The 17,317-nt window shown below is 30.1% G+C and overlaps 1 protein-coding gene across 3 annotated transcripts; it reads right to left on the bottom strand.

Moving 5' to 3' along the window:
* Positions 1-6,198: 6,198 nt before the first annotated feature.
* Positions 6,199-11,837, bottom strand: LOC7472312 (putative lipase C4A8.10). 3 transcript variants are annotated; one of them, XM_006377487.3, is made up of 12 exons: positions 11,434-11,583; positions 11,188-11,282; positions 10,088-10,235; positions 9,897-9,964; positions 9,425-9,495; positions 9,022-9,291; positions 8,391-8,554; positions 8,237-8,292; positions 8,100-8,152; positions 6,699-6,867; positions 6,479-6,576; positions 6,199-6,391 (listed from the first exon to the last, which is right to left on the bottom strand). In XM_006377487.3, the coding sequence occupies exons 3-12, from the start codon at positions 10,144-10,146 to the stop codon at positions 6,287-6,289; spliced, it is 1,113 nt and encodes a 370-aa protein (XP_006377549.2). In that variant the 5' UTR covers positions 10,147-10,235; positions 11,188-11,282; positions 11,434-11,583; the 3' UTR covers positions 6,199-6,286. The 3 variants fall into 3 exon arrangements, 2 of the variants coding, with proteins under 2 accessions (XP_006377549.2, XP_002317425.2); XM_002317389.4 differs by lacking the exon at positions 11,188-11,282 and having other exon boundaries at positions 11,434-11,837; XR_008056858.1 differs by lacking the exon at positions 11,188-11,282 and having other exon boundaries at positions 6,268-6,391; positions 6,479-6,587; positions 11,434-11,837.
* Between the last annotated feature and the right edge of the window lie 5,480 nt (positions 11,838-17,317).

Below are 17,317 nucleotides of genomic sequence, written 5' to 3'. Positions count from 1 at the left end.
TAATTAATAACCATCCTAGAAGCACAATTCTTTTCTTCTCTCTCTTCTCGCAAAATTCCTTCCCCACTTTATTTCTCAAATTTCCTATATTTTTAGAATTTTCAATGTGACGAGGTTAATTTTTTAAATTCTTAAATTCCCTTTCCTCACCTGCCACCACCACCACCATAGTTGAAGATGAATTGATAATGTAGAGCTATCTTTAAAAACAAGGAATGAGTTTGCTTTTAGCAGTTTGCCATTAATATTTCTATTTCGACCAACTACAAAAAAGTAGTTTATTTATTTTTTATTTTAATACCGAAAAACAAACTTATATCATAAAACCACAAAATTCAAGAAACTTATATCATTAATTTTGATCTTTCTTTTTATTGATTTTAAAATGAAAATTTTCCGTGAACACCTTCTATTTTAATTTTTTTTGTTTCTCTATTCTTTTAAAAAAAATACAGTTTTGTATCATGAATTTTATAAATTTATAACACTTTACAACACACACACAAAATCAACCAAAAAATTTAGATTATTTACATAATTATAATTTTTCCTTCAAATAAAAAAAAATTCACTACCCACCACCCTCACCAACGTCTCAGTTATTGCCTGAATCGACTTGATATACCCGGAAAAATCCATACCCCACCAATATATAATCAAGATTATACTAAAAAATTCACAATCTTTATTGTCTCCTAGGAAATTAGCTTGCATAATATCATGCACAATACTCATAACTTCATCTTTCAGTTGCTTTTGTGAAGATTCCTTAGCTAGAAGATCCTTCTGCAAATTTTCTATATAGTTTTAAAAGCCTTGTTGAACCCATCACCAAAACTTCAAGCTTCTCTATTTCCACAGTTTCCACACCGTAACAAAATTGAAACTCCATCCATCTATGTCCCATTCCCAGAATCATTAGAATTCAAAGTGGAAACAAGGCGTGAAGAGAGAGAGAAGAGAAGAAATTAAAGACTGTTGTGAAGGATAAGTAATTAAAACTACATAACAAGAACAAGGATCAAAATATAAAGAAAAACAAATTGAAAAATTATTGTGAAATGTTGCAAGTGCAGACATTGAAATCAAGAGAGAGAGAAAAGAAAAAATAAAAGAAGACAGTCAATCATCGACAAACCACTGGAAATTACTCTACATGCGTCGCCCAGTCAGATAGACCTTGGCACCTTGCCATGACGAATCGGCAAACATCAAGAAAACTAGCTTTTCTCTGCTGTGAGCCATTACATATACCGTCCTAAGACAACAGGTGGCTCCCTCGCTAGCCTGTTCAATGAACAAGCTAAAAGCTTTTTTTACTATTATTTTATTTTTATCAAGAAAATTATCAAATTACCCTTAGAACCACATGATTATTGCAAAATTACCAATGTGAAATGACAAAGATAGCCCCAAAGCCAAGGCTAAGATTTTTGGTTCCAAGAATAATGGAGTAATTGCATTGTGCATGGTAAAAGAAAATCTCGAAAACACTCCAAGACCAAAATTAATTTTTTTTTTAAGGATAGTTAAATAATTTTACTGTAAAAAAAAATTAGAAAAATTGAAAGAATTCCAAATAATTATAAAATAACAAATAAACCACATGAAAAGAAATTTAAACATTTTAGCCACGATGATTCTTCCACATGTTTGTTGTTTCTTGTAATGTATAGTGTGCACTCATGTGTGTACTTGTAGAGTACAATATGTTTTAAGAAACCCCGGCACGGCAGCCGATATCGTGCAGCAATTTCATCATTGTTGATTGATCCAGTAGCTCTCAAAGATTTATTTCCACGACTAGCAGTTCCACTGCTGCACTGAAACGACGTTGGATTTGATTGAAAGTAGTGTACAAGGGAGGCCATCAATCTCTCAAAGAAAGAAAATGAATAATGAATAATGAAGGGTGTAGTAGAAGTTTAACTGGTTTGTTATTGAATTTGTTTTTAAAAATTATTTGTTTAAATTTTATAAATTTTAAAATTATTAAAAATTTATATAGTTATTAATTTTAGAACTTATAGAATTAATAAAAATATACATAAATGAGTCCGAATATCCACGTTAATTAGGAAAAACATAATAAATAAAAGTAGAGATCATGCAAAAGGAAAGAAGCACGAATACATTACCGTTATCCTTTCTGATTAAAAGGAAAGAAGCACTGGAGGCTTACATGGTCGTTAACTTCAGGGCCCGTGAGATTAGTCGAGGTACGCGCAAGCTGGCCTGAACACCCATATTAAACTAAAAAAAAAGAGAGAAAAAAAGCACGAATACTGATGTAGATGTCGTTATCCTTCTCTCTTGCTTTTAGCCATAAGAAAGCTTACACAATTATGATTCTGCAAATTGTGGGAGTTCTACAGAGTGTGAAAACGAATTTATAAATGCAATGAATCGCTTTAATATGTTTAGAAATTGGCTTTAGGTCTATTGCTCAAGGAATCAGGAATGTTTACAGCTAGAAATTGAGGTCGAAAGTGTGAATTAATTAATAAGCGCACGATGCAGATCTTCAGAGGGTTGAAGCTATTCATCGTACCCAACTCATTTAAAAATAAAATTTTCACTAATATTCATTCTAGCCCCTAATAATTTTGAAAAATTATTACAATCCCTTGTTAAAAGTTTAGAAAAGGCTTACGGATATGAAAAACTCTGATGAACTCATTTACTTAAATGAAAAATCTTTTGCATGTTGATATGCGTGTATAATATACTTGGAGTGATACAATTTATGAAAACAAAATTGCAGCAATTGTTTCTCACAAGTAGGAAATATGAAATCGCATTAAAAATTATATATATGGTGTTATAAAAGTTTTCTTAAAAATATTACTTCCTTAACTTATCCTAGAAATATTGAGACAAAAAATAGAAAAAGAGTGGGAAAAAAAGGAGAAAATTATCATAATACATAAATGATATTATAGAAAAAAAATTGAAAGATAATAAATTTATGATAATATAAGAAAAAAGTCAAAGTCAAAGTCAAAATCATAATCATAATAATATGAATAAAAAATCATAAAAAAATAGTTGCATTAATGAACAATCAAATGAATCAATTCAATCAAATAAAATTTATCAAGTACCGAAAATTAAAGATTGAGGGTTCATTTTCAAAATCAAGAAGATCAATAATTGAACTATTACTTTGAGATAATATTTATTTTTAGGATTGAATATTGTAATTCATACCAAATACTACATATGAAATACCAAGTGGCCTGAATAGTCTTAAAATATATAATTGCAAATGAAATAATAATCATACAAGGTATGTTATTCCAAGCCTCTCAGGATTTCTATTCTCTGTATTTTTATAAATTACATTTTAGATTAATATAATTTTAAAATTAGATAAAAAAAAAAACCAAATATATCCTTATACATAACATAACAAAAACACACAAATTACACATCAATTCATCCAAAATGGATCGAATTTTCAACTTAGATTTCTTCTCATATATAATTTTGTTCTTTCTACTTTTGTGCTTGTTTGATAGAAATTCTCTCCTTTTTTTCTGGGTTTTTATTTTGTTAAATGGGAGTGGAAGCTTCATGTTTCAACTCCTTTTTTTTTCTACAACCAGTTAAATTTCTTTGTGATCAGGTTTATTATTATTATTATTATTATTATTATTATTAATATGGGTGTCTGAGTTAACTTGCACGTACTTTAACTAATCCCACAGATCTTAAAGTTAACGATCATGTAAGTCTCCAGTGACCTTAAAGGGATTCAAGCTCATGATCATAGAGGAGCAAATCTTAGACCTGGCGAATATCAGGCTTCTTTTTTCAATCCCCACCAGGCATACTATCATCTCATTTCCCTCAATACAATGATTTGTGGTGTTCCAAGCCCTTCTTCTTTTCTTAAAACTAAGTTAATTTGCAAGTTCGTGCTCTTTATCATCATGGGTCACCTCAGAATCTGGTTCTCACAATTGGATTCTCTTCCATTTCTTGGAAATCAAGCGTGGTGAGAGTGAAGTGGCAATTTCTTAGGAGGAGAGAAAATGGTAAATGATTCGTAAAATGATTCCATAGGAATTGGAATTGAGATTCCTAGAACTGGAATTGGAATTGCGAGAATTGGAGGTAAAAGAAAGGGTAGTGGACAAAGGAGAAAGGAGGAAAACAAGCAGAATGCTTATTTACTGACAATACCCGGTGTATAGCCGAAGAATTTGAGCCGTTGGGCATTTAAGCAAATTTTTTGATTTGGGATTTGTTTGTTGTGTTTGAATTATTGATTCGGTGGGTTTTAGGTTTAGATTTAGGAAGCGTTTGGAACGCGGTTCAATTCGCGTTCCTAAAAAAATTAAATTTTTTTTTGTTAAAATTTAATATGGTTTGTACGTTTTGAATCGTTTTGATGTGCTGATATCAAAAATAATTTTTAAAAAATGAAAAAACATCATTGGCATGTATTTTGACACGAAAAGTTATTTGAAAAGCACCCACAACCACACTGCCAAACACGCTCTTAGAAAAGTTGAAATGGAGTTTTGGTTTTCTTGATGTACTCACTCCATTTACAATGAAATTATGCTTAATAAATTAATATTTACAATAATTACAGATATTTTTTTTGTTTAGAAATATATTAAAATAATATTTTTTTAATTTTTAAAATTTATTTTTTTATTATCACATCAAAATAATTCAAAAATATATATAAAAAATCATTTTCAAGAAAAAAAAATAAAAAATTTTAAATTACACCCCTTAGATTATACGTTATTTTTATGGCACACCCTTGTATTACTAAATAGAGCTGGGATTGTTAAATTGGATGGTGGAGCGATCACGAGAATAGAATAGAATAGAATACATCTTTTTACTAGAGAAGCACAAGCCTAGACTGCAGTGGAAAAGGAACAGTTGCGAGCATTTTTATTGTTTTTTCCTCTGCGTTGATGAAGATCATATCAATCACGCAGTGTTCTACCCATCACTAATGTCAATTTCTATGCGTCTAGAAGAAGCTTTTTAAGTATAGGAAGCAGCAGGTGTCTCATCAATCTAGGAAATTGGGCGATGATTGGATTGTTCTTTTGTTGCCATGCACACCACATCCATCGTTGTGCTCGCCTTTGATCCTTCACTAATAAACTTTGTTGTTGAATACAAGTTGGTTTGTGATTTTGCATCTGATCTTGAAAGATATGAATTTGAGATCTATTCGTCTGTAAATGGATCTTGGAAAGTTCTTGCTGAGATTTCTTTTAGCGAGATAAAGCTTTTTCCAAGGACAGGTGTACATGTTAATAGCATTATTTATTGGAGTTCGTTCTAGCATGGGTAGTTTTTTTATTTTTTTTAATTTATCTGTTAGGGTTTTATTAATTTTCTTTTAATTTGATGATAAAGTTATAAAATTCAAATATAATGGTAATTTCTTAATCGTTTCAACCTTATGCATGCTTAAGCGCTTATCACCTTTAATTCCATTTACTTTTGATTTTCACCTTTAATTCCATTTACTTTTGATTTTTTTTAATATTTAAGCATCATGTTATTAGATATTACATTTGATATTTAAATATAAATTAATTAATTATTGAGTTAATAATAATTTAATTTATTTAATTATACTTTATTTAGGATTGTGATTTATATTTAAATCAATTTATTAGAAAACATTTTAAATTACACACATAAGAACCATTGGTCAGAAATTAAACTAAAATAATTAATAAAGTGTGACTTGATTGTAAATAAATTTTAAAAATTAATTATTAAAATGTAATTTATATATAGAATTAGAATTTTAAACCTGGAAAAATCAAATAAGAACTTGATTGAATAAATTTCTAAAATTACCCTGAAATAATGTATGTAATATTCTAGTAGCAAATTGATATTTAACTATTTATAAGGTGTTCAGGTTTTTCTATAAATAGAATATTATACCTTTTATTTTTTAAATAGTACACAGTAAACAACATTATAAAACACCTAAAGGCCACAAAATGAAAAAAAAAGTTAACATCTAAAGACATAGCAATTCATCTAAACCTAAAAAGATTTAGAAAATATCTCATTAGTAATTTATATGAATTTTTATCTATAACAACCCAACTTTGAAGCAATTATTCTAGGCTTTGATAAAGGTTTAGCAGCAAGCTATGGACAAAAAATTATTGAATTAGACAGAATAAAAGCATAAATAAATTATGGAGAAGCAGTTTTTTTATATTTCATCATCAATTCAATTATTTTACATCTTTGAACAAGTGCCCTACCTTGTAGTACTTGAGAGCTACAAGCTAGCAGCAATATACATGGCGGATTCTTGTTGCTTTAGGCTGTCTGCAACATGAGAGATCACCCCAGTGCCAGCATTATGAAACCATTCATTTTTCACCTGAAATGTGAAAAAAAAAAAGTTAAATCAAGAAGTGAATCAGCAAAGTAAAGTTATCATAACCCAAAATAAAAATGGCGTCAGTACATGTATGTTGTTATGAGCAAAGAAGGGCCAGAATGCTGAGTGAAAGCTGACATCAACTTTTTTCCATCCCAACCTCTGCAAGCCACTTATCATTTCCTCTGTTAACATACTGAAAGCAATCATTACTCTTGTCATGGGACAATGAACAGATAATTCAAAGATATTGAATGGGGGGCGTTCAATATGGGGGGGAACTCTTAAATGCCACGTATTGTTTTACCTTCCATGAGTTCATGGTACTCTGCTGTATTTTTCATGCTGGGCTCGTTCTGTGCTGCCTCCTTTGCTTTGGCAGCTTCTGGAGGAAAATGGGGGCCGTCAGAAGAAACTGGGGGACAATATTCAACATCTACAACGTGCTTGTAACCATCCAAAGATCGCATAGGGGGCTGTCAATTTAGAAATGTCAAAACGATGCAGAAACATTAGAAATCTATCTTAACACTGATATTTCCACCGCATTTGTTTATCCAAATAATTATCCATTGCTGCTCTTTCTAGCTTGAAAGCTACAATAACATGTAGCATTTGGAATTAGTGATTTCCAAGAAGCAAGACAGTTTCTTACATTTAGATTAATTCCTTTTCTTAGACTTCCAAAAGATTTTTCACATGTTCGCACTTCTGATCCTCAAGCACTCAGAATTCACGAGGAAAAAAAATATTTCCAGGACATAGCACTAAGAATCCGAGGCCACTGCTACCTAATTTGCACCCTATTTTTTTTACATATTTACTACTCAAGAGTAGCCAGATCCTGAAGCACTCAATATTTCACTTACGAAAGAACTTCCCTTGAAAACAAACTCTCAAATACTTCCCTTCCAACCTTAATGCAACCTTAATGATCAATTTACATATTTATTGAACAGAACCAAAGCCTCCCTGCATCTTATTTCCACTCAAGTCTTCAGAGGTCATATTAGAAGAGTTATGCTAAAAGAATACATTTCAAAGTAATCTTGACCTCAAATTTCCTAGAAATGTTGCTTTAATTGGACGAGTCCAAGAGAAAGTTATCCATACCCAATTCTAGTTCTTTGCAGCAATGTTTGAATTCTATACTGCACCGCTAATTCCACAAAGGTAGTAACTCTAGCTAGACATGGCTGTTGTAGAATCCCTACTTGCCTATTATGATTTTCCTGACATACGGTTTTATCCCAAGACTTGTAAAATATCTCAGTGAAAAAGTTGATAATTTCTCATAAAAAGAAAATGAACAAAATGCAGGAACCATTTATCTAATATCATGATGATTTTAACTATGAAATCAAGTTAACTGATTCATAAAAACAGATAACAGATTTGAAGTAAAGAGGAAACATAATGAGAAAAGGAAAATATCATCTATCAAAGTCTCATTTATAAAATACCGAGAATAATCAACATCAGCATTTCTTCTTGAAAAATGAATATGAAGGACACAAACTCACTCCAATTTCTACAAGGACACTCGGCCTTACTTATTATGCTTGCACTCATAATGATAAAGCAACTCATAGATAACAGCATTTAATTTATTTATTATGTTTTAACTTGAATGGTCTCTTCAATTATGCGGTCAAAGATTGTTAACAATAGTTGTGTCAAACAAAGTAAATAAGAACTATCAACTCACCGTGACAAGTTCCATCTCTCTCCTTATGGAGGATGTACGCCAACCAACCATATCTAGTTAATGTCAAGGATCTGAGCAAATGCCGAGAAATAAGACAGCTAAATGTGCAAAATAGAAGATGATATGTAGTAGGATACGATCATAAGATACATTTGCATAAAGAATACGACATCTAAATGCACCAAGAGCAGATCTGGAGAGAAAAAAGCAAGAAACATTTAAGAACCATTAGGTTACGCTGGCAGAAAAAGGAATTGTTGTCTCCAATCACAATGGCATTTTTCTACTTACAAAAACTTCCCATCTTCAGAGTCTGATGTCATTCTCAGAAGAAGAGATGGTTTGTTAGGTTTACCATCAGTGAGAAACAGTTGACTGCCAGTTCTACCCACAATAATAGGAGCTATTGGAAGAGCAAGTTTCTCTAAGATGGGAATACCCAAGAGAAATGGAAGCTGAAAAGAAAACAAAAATAGCTAAACGAACTGCACTTTGTGAATGCTAAGCAAAATACCAATTATGTGAGGAAAAAAATTATAACATACAGATAATAGCTGTCCATTCTGTATGAGAATTAAAATTAACATATTCAAAGAAGATAATAAAAGATTATTGACAGTAAAGAAAATTATTTAAGTTCAGCTTACGTTGCATTGTTTTTAATCCTAAACTGTACTGCAAATGACTGACACTGATGCAAACAACCAATAAACATCCAAACCATAGTGTTGCAAACAACCAAAAAAGAACATTTAGATTTATGTTTATCAAGAGATCATTCATAGGATAATGTAAGATAACTTGAAAGAAAAAAAAAGAGCTTAAGGTAATAGGTGATGCAATGGAGCCCAGATTCGTCAATATTGCATGATCACTACATGGTACTACAACTACATATTAAGAACCAGTGTCCAGAACAAACCTGCTTTCTGCCTCTCACCCCAAGATGTGGAGTTGCCAGGGTAATAAAATTAATTGGTTCCAACCCGGCAATCATACCTCGTCTTGAGGAACAAGTTGTATTTGAATTAGGCAGCGAAGTATCAGCAGCCACATCAATGGATTGGCCAGTATTTACAGCAATTTCTGAATAAAGCACAGAAATAGCATGTCTTGCAAACAAGCCACCTAGAGAATGGGCTAAAAAGGAAATCCTTTTCAGGCTCTCTCTCTTCTGTACAACTCGCATAACCTGTTCATAAAATTGATAATGAGGAAAATCATTGAATATGCAGCACCTCCATTCCCAACAAGCCAAGAACCTACTCGAAACTACCATAAGTGAAAACTAAATAAATATATTTTGCAACGATGTCAGTACTCACTTCATCTGCAAGTCGCTTTCCTGCTCCATCAATCCCAGAGAATGTTTTAGTGTAGGTGTTACACGAACTTGCTGCAGAAAGACAAAAAAACAATAAATTTCAACTGACCAGATTCCCGGCCTATCTCTGACTAATTGTATAATAAATACAGATTTGATAACAGTATTCATATAAAAACAAAAGTCATTAGTTGAAAAAATAAGATATCAGATTTGCAGAAAACTCTGACCACATGCCTCTGATAACTGAACAGACATCAAGTACTTCAACACGGAGTCATAGCCACTCTACTTTGGTGACAAAAACATTTCAATCTATCATCCCCTATTTTGGTGTTTGTGGATGCTCGAAATTTTCTTCATCTTTCTGATTATTTTCTATACCATTTATCAACTTCCAAAAACAATATCGAAATACACAATGGTTAGGCATGTAAGAAAGAAGAGATCACCAGAATAAGGGATGAACATACCATAAATTAGAAAGTTTTTTCCCAAACGCCTTTTTAACTCTGCTTCCACGTATGTCCAGTCACTTGGACTGCATTTGTGAATGATATCAATTTAGTACTTGTTGAGAATTAAAAGCCAAAAAGAAATGTTACCACTAAATTATAGTGACTGGGTATATTTACTTGGTGAACTGTGTTTGGTCAACATATACCTAGCCAAAATGCCATGTACGAGAACAAGAAGATGATCAGGTTCACTTTTCCCATTCATTGCGCCGCTGGATGATGAAAATCTTCCTTTAGTGGCAGTATTCGTAGCTTGAGATTTAATGCCTTGGGGTTTCCAGTTATTATTTACACCTGCAAAAGATTATCTAATATCCTCAAGGACAGTTGAACATACATGAATACATATAATCTTGCATATAGAATTGCAAAAAAAAAACAGAAGAAAACCAGAGCATATTTGCTTATTACACACACACACACACACAAAGAAAATGCACGCAGACGCAACAAACCTGTTTGTGCAAGCAAGAGATAAGTTAAGCAGGCCAGGTTATACTAACAGAGATATTCAACAACGTTTCAACAAACAGAGGCTTGGAAAAATAATAGCAGCTTTTTATAAATTGCCAATATAATGTGTGATCGCTTATTATGAAAAACAAAATTGTTTTTGGAAGTTAATCATGCATAATTTTTCCAGAAGGACATAATAATCCCGTATCCTGAGCTTGTGCTTAGGATACCTAAATTACAGCTGGTAGATTTCTCTTGAGACGACAGTATGCTGAGCTATTGAGAGGTCGAATCTGGTGATGTTACCAAGACATTTAAGACCAATGGGATTTATTTTGGATGGGACAGCATGCCTAGATCAAACACCCACACCTAAGTTTGACTCTTTTAAATCTTTTCTGTGACTGTCCTCTCTACAGTAGAGTTGCTATGTAATTTATTTTCAAATTCAATAGGGGACCGCTCAACACACTTTGATAAACTAGTTCAGTGTAGATGGAAGGTATGTAATACTTAAGACGAAACAAAAAGCTGTTTGTGGGCGATATTTGTCTCTCCTAACAATGGAATTTGGTCCCTGGCAGCTTTTCTCTCCAAGTCTGTACCTTCTCTACATCTCCCCCCACCATTCCATTTTTGTGCAGTATTTATAACGCTAGCGCAAGAACACTTGCAGGAAAAATAATAATAATAATCCTGGCATGAAGCTAGATGAGGCTAATTACAAGCAAAATCGATACCCAAAAAGTCAAAAAGAGAAAACAAAACAAAACAAAAATCCAGTGATTACTTTCAACATAAAAGAGGGAGGGAGGAGCATAAGAGCAGTATCCCACAATCCTATAGCAAAAGCCTAAATCAACTCAATCTCGCAATTATCCAAACCTTCACAAATACCCAATTGAGGTTAATTAATAATTACAATTTTAATAATAATAATAATAATAATAATAATAATAATAATAATAATAATAATGGCTGCTGGAATTCAGAAATAAAAAGAAGAATTGTTAGAAAGGAAGAAAGAAATACCAACCAGAAGAAGAGAAGTTGAATCCGTGGTGGGCGGAAGAAGAAGGAGAAGAAGCGGAAGAAGAAGAACCTACACCTACAGCTACACCTCCATTTCTTACACTATAATGACAATTATTACTAAATCTTGGAGAAGGAGAATATCCATATCGAGCAGCTTGGAATAACGATGCCGAAGAAGCTGTTGCCATCTGCAATGCCCTTGCTTCTTTATATGTATATATTCCCACCTTTACGGCACGCCCTATCAGCTCAGCAAAACAGAGAGAGAAACGTGGCCGAAATTTTCCAAAATTCCCGGTTCCGAATGTTCCGCTGCCATTATCTTCAACATCATGATGGTGATGGTATCGCCAGGCCCATACGTTTGGATGGATGCCCATGTCTGAGTTGAGATTAGATTGCTTCTTTTGTAACTATTAGGCCCAAACAACAAGAATAAATTAGTGTGAGTCAAAGATGTTTATTATTTGTTCTAGCCAATGGGGTTCTGCCAATTGTATGACTTGATGGTCAGGTAGATACAGATTTGTAAAAAAACAAAAATAATATAGATTATTGATTCATCTAATCAACTCGAATTATCTAGTTTTATTAAGGGACTGTTTAAAATTATTTTAAATAAAGTTTTTTAAAAAATTATTTTTTGTTATTTTTTATAATTTTTAATTTTTTTAATTAATCAATGTCAAAAATAATTTTAAAAAAATAAAAATAAAATATTATTTTGATACAGATCAAAAAACAATTTAAAAAATAATAGTTACTGCACTCTCAAATATTCTTTAAAAATATTCTCTAAAAATAATATTTTATTATTTTATTTTTTGATATAAATACAACTAGATTTGATTAATTTAATTCAGTTAATTGAATTTAATCAAGTCAATATTTTATTATTATTAGAATATGAACTCTACGTTTTTAAATTAATTTTTTATAAGGTATGAATCCATTTAGTATGCCTAATTATTAATACTTATTAATTTTGGTGATTGTTTATGTTTTTTATTCTTTTTCCTGTTGGAATCATTTCCACAGATTTCTTTTCCATTTTTTTAAGAAAAAAATATTTTTCATTTTAACTGATTTATTTATAATGAGTCATTTCAACGTAGAACAAAGAACAATTATCTTTTGCTAATTTTAGTACCACGTGAGATATTTCAGAATGGAAGCAAAATATATGTATTATTCAAACAGACTCCTCTGGAAATTCAACCTTTTTCCATTGTATTATAGGGTAGCTGTCTTAAATTGCATTAAAAAAAGAAGAAAAAAAACCTTGAGTATGAGGTTGCTTGATGAAAAAAACTATCGAATATAAAACTAGTAAATTATGTTTTTTTTATTATATGATGATATAAATAACAAATTATTCTATATACTTTAAAAGACGTGGAAAAACATTATGTAGGTGTTGAGGATATCAACTCATTATACTATAGACATAGAGTATTTACACTATGGACAATACTATAGTACCTGGGGAGTCGTCTATTTTGTTTATTAGTCAAAAAGTGTTGATTGGTTTGGCTTGGCCGCCAGACCCAATGCTATTAGGTCTGATTGATCCCCTAGATATTTTTTATTTTTTTTTCCTCTTTAGATTTTTTCTTCTCTCTTATTTAAATTTTTTTTACACGGTAAAGAAAAAATAAATTGATGAGACTTTTTTACATTGTACAAAAGTTAGGTGATGATAATATAATAACTAGCATATTGGCCCGCACTCCGCAGCGGGGCAATAATACTTTTTTTTTTAAATGTAAAAATGCTTGAGTTGGGTTAAAAGCAAGGAATATGTTTACATTATCATCATCTTCGAATAAAGTATTTTATACAATAGCACCATGAATAGCGCATAGCATAGCATAACAACGCCCAATACACCGGTAACTAATTTCTTTCCCTTTAATTGTTTTTCTTTTAAGATATTTTCAATTTTATATTTTTTTTCTTTTTAACTTCTTTTTATTTTCTCTCATTGAATTTTTTTTCATATTGTAAAGAAGAAATAAATTGATGCGACTTTTTTTATATTGTACAAAAGTTGGGTGATTATAATTTTTTTTTTCATTTCAGGTTAAGTTGAATTTATTTATTAAAGCATGTTTGTTTTTGCATTTCAAAAATACTTTTAAAAAAAATTGAATTTTTTTTTACTTTTTTCTTTACTTCAAATTAATATTTTTTGATGTTTTTGTATTATTTTGATGAGATGGTATAAAAAATAAATTTTAAAAAATAAAAAATAATATCTCAATATATTTTTTAAAAAAAATATTTAAAAAAATAGTATTGTGGACATAGACTAATTGCATTGTGGACCACACTGTAGATACAGAGTGTTTACACTATGGACAACACTGTAGCACATGGGGGAGTTGTCTTTTATGTTTATTAGTCAAAAAATGCTCGCGTGTTTGGCCACCAAACTCATCGTTATTAGGTCTGGCTCGCAGCCAGACCCATCGATCTTGGGTCTGGCTTGCTATTGCGTCCGGCTGAGTAGCCAGATATTTCCAATTTTTTTTTTGCCTCTTTAGATTTTTTTTCTCTTATTTAATTTTTTTTTCATACAGTGAAGAAGAAATAAATTGATGAACTTTTTTTTTATATTGTACAAAAGTTTAGTGATAATAATTTTTTTTTCATTTGAGGTTAGCTTGAATTTCTTTTTTAAAACAAGTTTGTTTTTGCCTTTCAAAATTGCTTTAAAAAGAATTTGAAATTTTTTTATTTTTTCTTTAATTCAAACTAATATTTTATTTATGTTTTTTAAGTGCTGATATAAAAATCAATTTGAAAAAATAAAGAAATATTATCTCAATATTTTTTTTTAAAAATATATATTTTAAATAATAACCGTTACGTAATAATATAATAGCTAGCATATAAGTCCGCGCTCCGCAGCAGGTCAATAACATTTTTTTTCTCAAATGTAAAAATGCTTGAGTTGGGTTAAAAACATGGAATGTATTTGCACCATCACCATCATCAAATAAAATATTTTCTACAGTAGCACCATGAATAGTGAATAGTAGAGCAGTGCCCAATATACCGGTAACTAATTTCTTACTCTTTATTTTTTTTCTTTTAAGATGTTTTCAATTATATTTTTTTTCCTCTTTAATTTTTTTTCTTTTCTCTAATTGATTTTTTTTTCATACTGTCGAAATAAATTGATGTGACTTTTTTTATATTGTACAAAAGTTGGGTGATGATAAATTGTTTTTTCATTTCAGGTTATGTTGAATTTATTTATTAAAGCACGTTTATTTTTGCGTTTCAAAAATACTTTTAAAAAAATTGAAATGTTTTACTTTTTTCTTTACTTCAAATTAATATTTTTTGATGTTTTTTTATTATTTTGATGTGATGATATGAAAAATAAATTTTAAAAAATAAAAAAATAATATCTCAATATATTTTTAAAAAACAATATTTAAAAAATAGTACTGTGGACATAGACTTATTGCACTGTGGACCACACTATAAATATAGAGTGTTTGCACTATGACAACACTGTAGCACATGGGGGCGTTGTCTTTTCTGTTTATTAGTCAAAAAATATTGTTGCGTCTGGCTTGGCTGCCAGACCCAACACTATTGGATCCGGCTGGGCAGCCAGATATTTCCAATTTTTTTTTTTACCTCTTTAAATTTTTTTTTTAATTTTTTTCATACAGTAAATAAGAAATAAATTGATGGGACTTTTTTGATATTGTACAAAAGTTGAGTGATGATAATTGTTTTTTCATTTGAGGTTGGCTTGAATTTCCTTTATAAAGCATGCTTGCTTTTTCCTTTCAAAAATGCTTTATAAAGAATTTGAAATTTTTTTATTTTTTTCTTTAATTCAAATTAATATTTTTTTATATTTTTTGAAGTGCTGATATAAAAAATCAATTTGAAAAAATAAAAAAATATTATCTCAATATATTGTTTTAAAAAATAACCGTTACATAATAATATAATAGCTAGCATATTAACCCGTGCTCTACAGTGGGTCAATAACATTTTTTTTTATCAAATGTAAAAATGCTTGAGTTGGGTTAAAAGCATGAAATGTATTTGCACCATCACCATTTTCAAATAAAATATTTTCTACAGTAGCACCATGAATAGCGCTTAGCAGAGCAGCGCCCAATACACCGACAACTAATTTCTTTTCCTTTAATTTTTTTCCTTTTATGATATTTCCAATTTTATTTTTTTCCTCTTTAATTTTTTTCTTTTCTCTAATTGATTTTTTTTCATACTGTAAAGAAGAAATAAATTGATGTGACTTTTTTTATATTGTACAAAAGTTGGGTGATGATAATTTTTTGTCATTTCAAGTTGGGTCGAATTTTTTTATTAAAGCATGTTTGTTTTTGTGTTTCAAAAATGCTTTTAAAAAAAATTGATTTTTTTTCTTTAATTCAAATTAATATTTTCTGATGTTTTTGTATTATTTTGGTGTGATGACAAACAAAAATAGCCAGACCCAATGATATTGGATATGGCTCTGCTCCAAACCCAAAGCTATTGAGTTTGACTCCGCAACTAGATCTAAGACACTTAAAATCACGCTTCATGTTTTTTTACATTTGAAATAAAAAATTATTATTGACCTAATACGGAGCACAAACCAATATGTTAGTCTATTTATCAACTAGAATCGGAGCTATGCTAAGGCTAGAGGGGACGACCCATAAAAGTTTATTTTAGTCCCTATTTTATATATTATTTTTCAAATATCTCAACTAAAAACTTTAAATAATACATCCTATATGTTTACAAAACCAATAGTTTTTAATAATAATAATAATAATAATGTTGAAAATTTTGTTTAAAACATGGTTATGGCACATTTATTGTCAAATTGAAAATGAGGTCCATTTATTTTTAAAGTTTAAAACTTTATTGAAATCTAATATTTAACATGAGCTTTTTAATATGAAACATTAATATGATTTAAATAAATTATGGTTTTTATAAAAATTTGATCTCAAATAACCACTTGTTGACATATTTTAAAACTCAAATCTCTTTAAAAACTTTTATCCAATGTAAAAAAAAAAAACTTTGCTTGTTGTGTTATATAGTGGAAATGTGAAAAGTTATATTGGTTTCGAATGACACTAAAGTTGTTAGAAGGGAGAAATTTAAACAAAGTTAGTTTTAGGCTTAAATCCTCATCTAAATGCATACACGTAGCCTAACTCGGCTCATACTCATGCCTTAGGCTTGAGCTTGGGTTTATTAGATTACAAAAGATTTTATTTTTTAATTTTAGATTTGGATCTAATCCAATAAAAATTATTTTTCTAGGCCATTGTTTTGTCCAACCAATGAATTAAATCTAATTAACTTCTTCAAAAAAAATTTCTAGAACTGACTCTTCATAACCTAAACAATTTTTCCAGCTCTTTAAAACCAAAACTGACAGGTTTGATTCCGTTTTTATAACGGGTAATCAAAGTTGATAATAAAAGGATTTATTATGTTACTTATCATAATTAATTCTTATCAATTTTGATTCTAGAACTCACTATCTAAAAGAAGGTTGTAGGAAGACTTTTGTGCATTATTTTTTCATAATTTTCAAACTCTTCCTAACCTTAGATTTTTAGTTTTTCTCCTCTATTTTTAAGCTTTGTTTTTCTTATAATCTAGAGTTTATGTTTAATCTTTGTTGAGAAATACTTGAGTTCTTTTTCTTGGTTTGTTGACCATGTTTAAAAATACATCCAAACAAGGTGTTATTGTTGGAATCTTGTGAGACTTACTCCAAACATTCTAATTGCACAAAGTGAGAAACAATAAAGTTTTATGGGGAAAAAAAAAATCTTTGAAAACAATAAAAATATCATTATTTTTAAAGTGTTTCAACAAGTAAA

This window comes from Populus trichocarpa, chromosome 11 (genome assembly GCF_000002775.5).
Source record: "Populus trichocarpa isolate Nisqually-1 chromosome 11, P.trichocarpa_v4.1, whole genome shotgun sequence".
NCBI lineage: Eukaryota > Viridiplantae > Streptophyta > Magnoliopsida > Malpighiales > Salicaceae > Populus > Populus trichocarpa.
The sequence above is the reverse complement of the archived record's forward strand: the minus strand, read 5'-3'. Positions and strand labels throughout refer to the sequence as shown.

What these genes read in the sequence shown, in the direction of transcription:
- LOC7472312 (XM_002317389.4), bottom strand. Translation starts at nt 11,812, where the DNA reads ATGGGCATCCATCCAAACGTATGGGCCTGGCGATACCATCACCATCAT. An exon ending in AAAAAACTTTCTAATTTATG is followed by an intron (nt 9,496 to 9,896) that starts GTATGTTCATCC and finishes GTCTTTCTGCAG; the next exon opens with CAAGTTCGTGTAACACCTAC. An exon ending in TTGCTCATAACAACATACAT is followed by an intron (nt 6,392 to 6,478) that starts GTACTGACGCCA and finishes TTCACATTTCAG; the next exon opens with GTGAAAAATGAATGGTTTCA.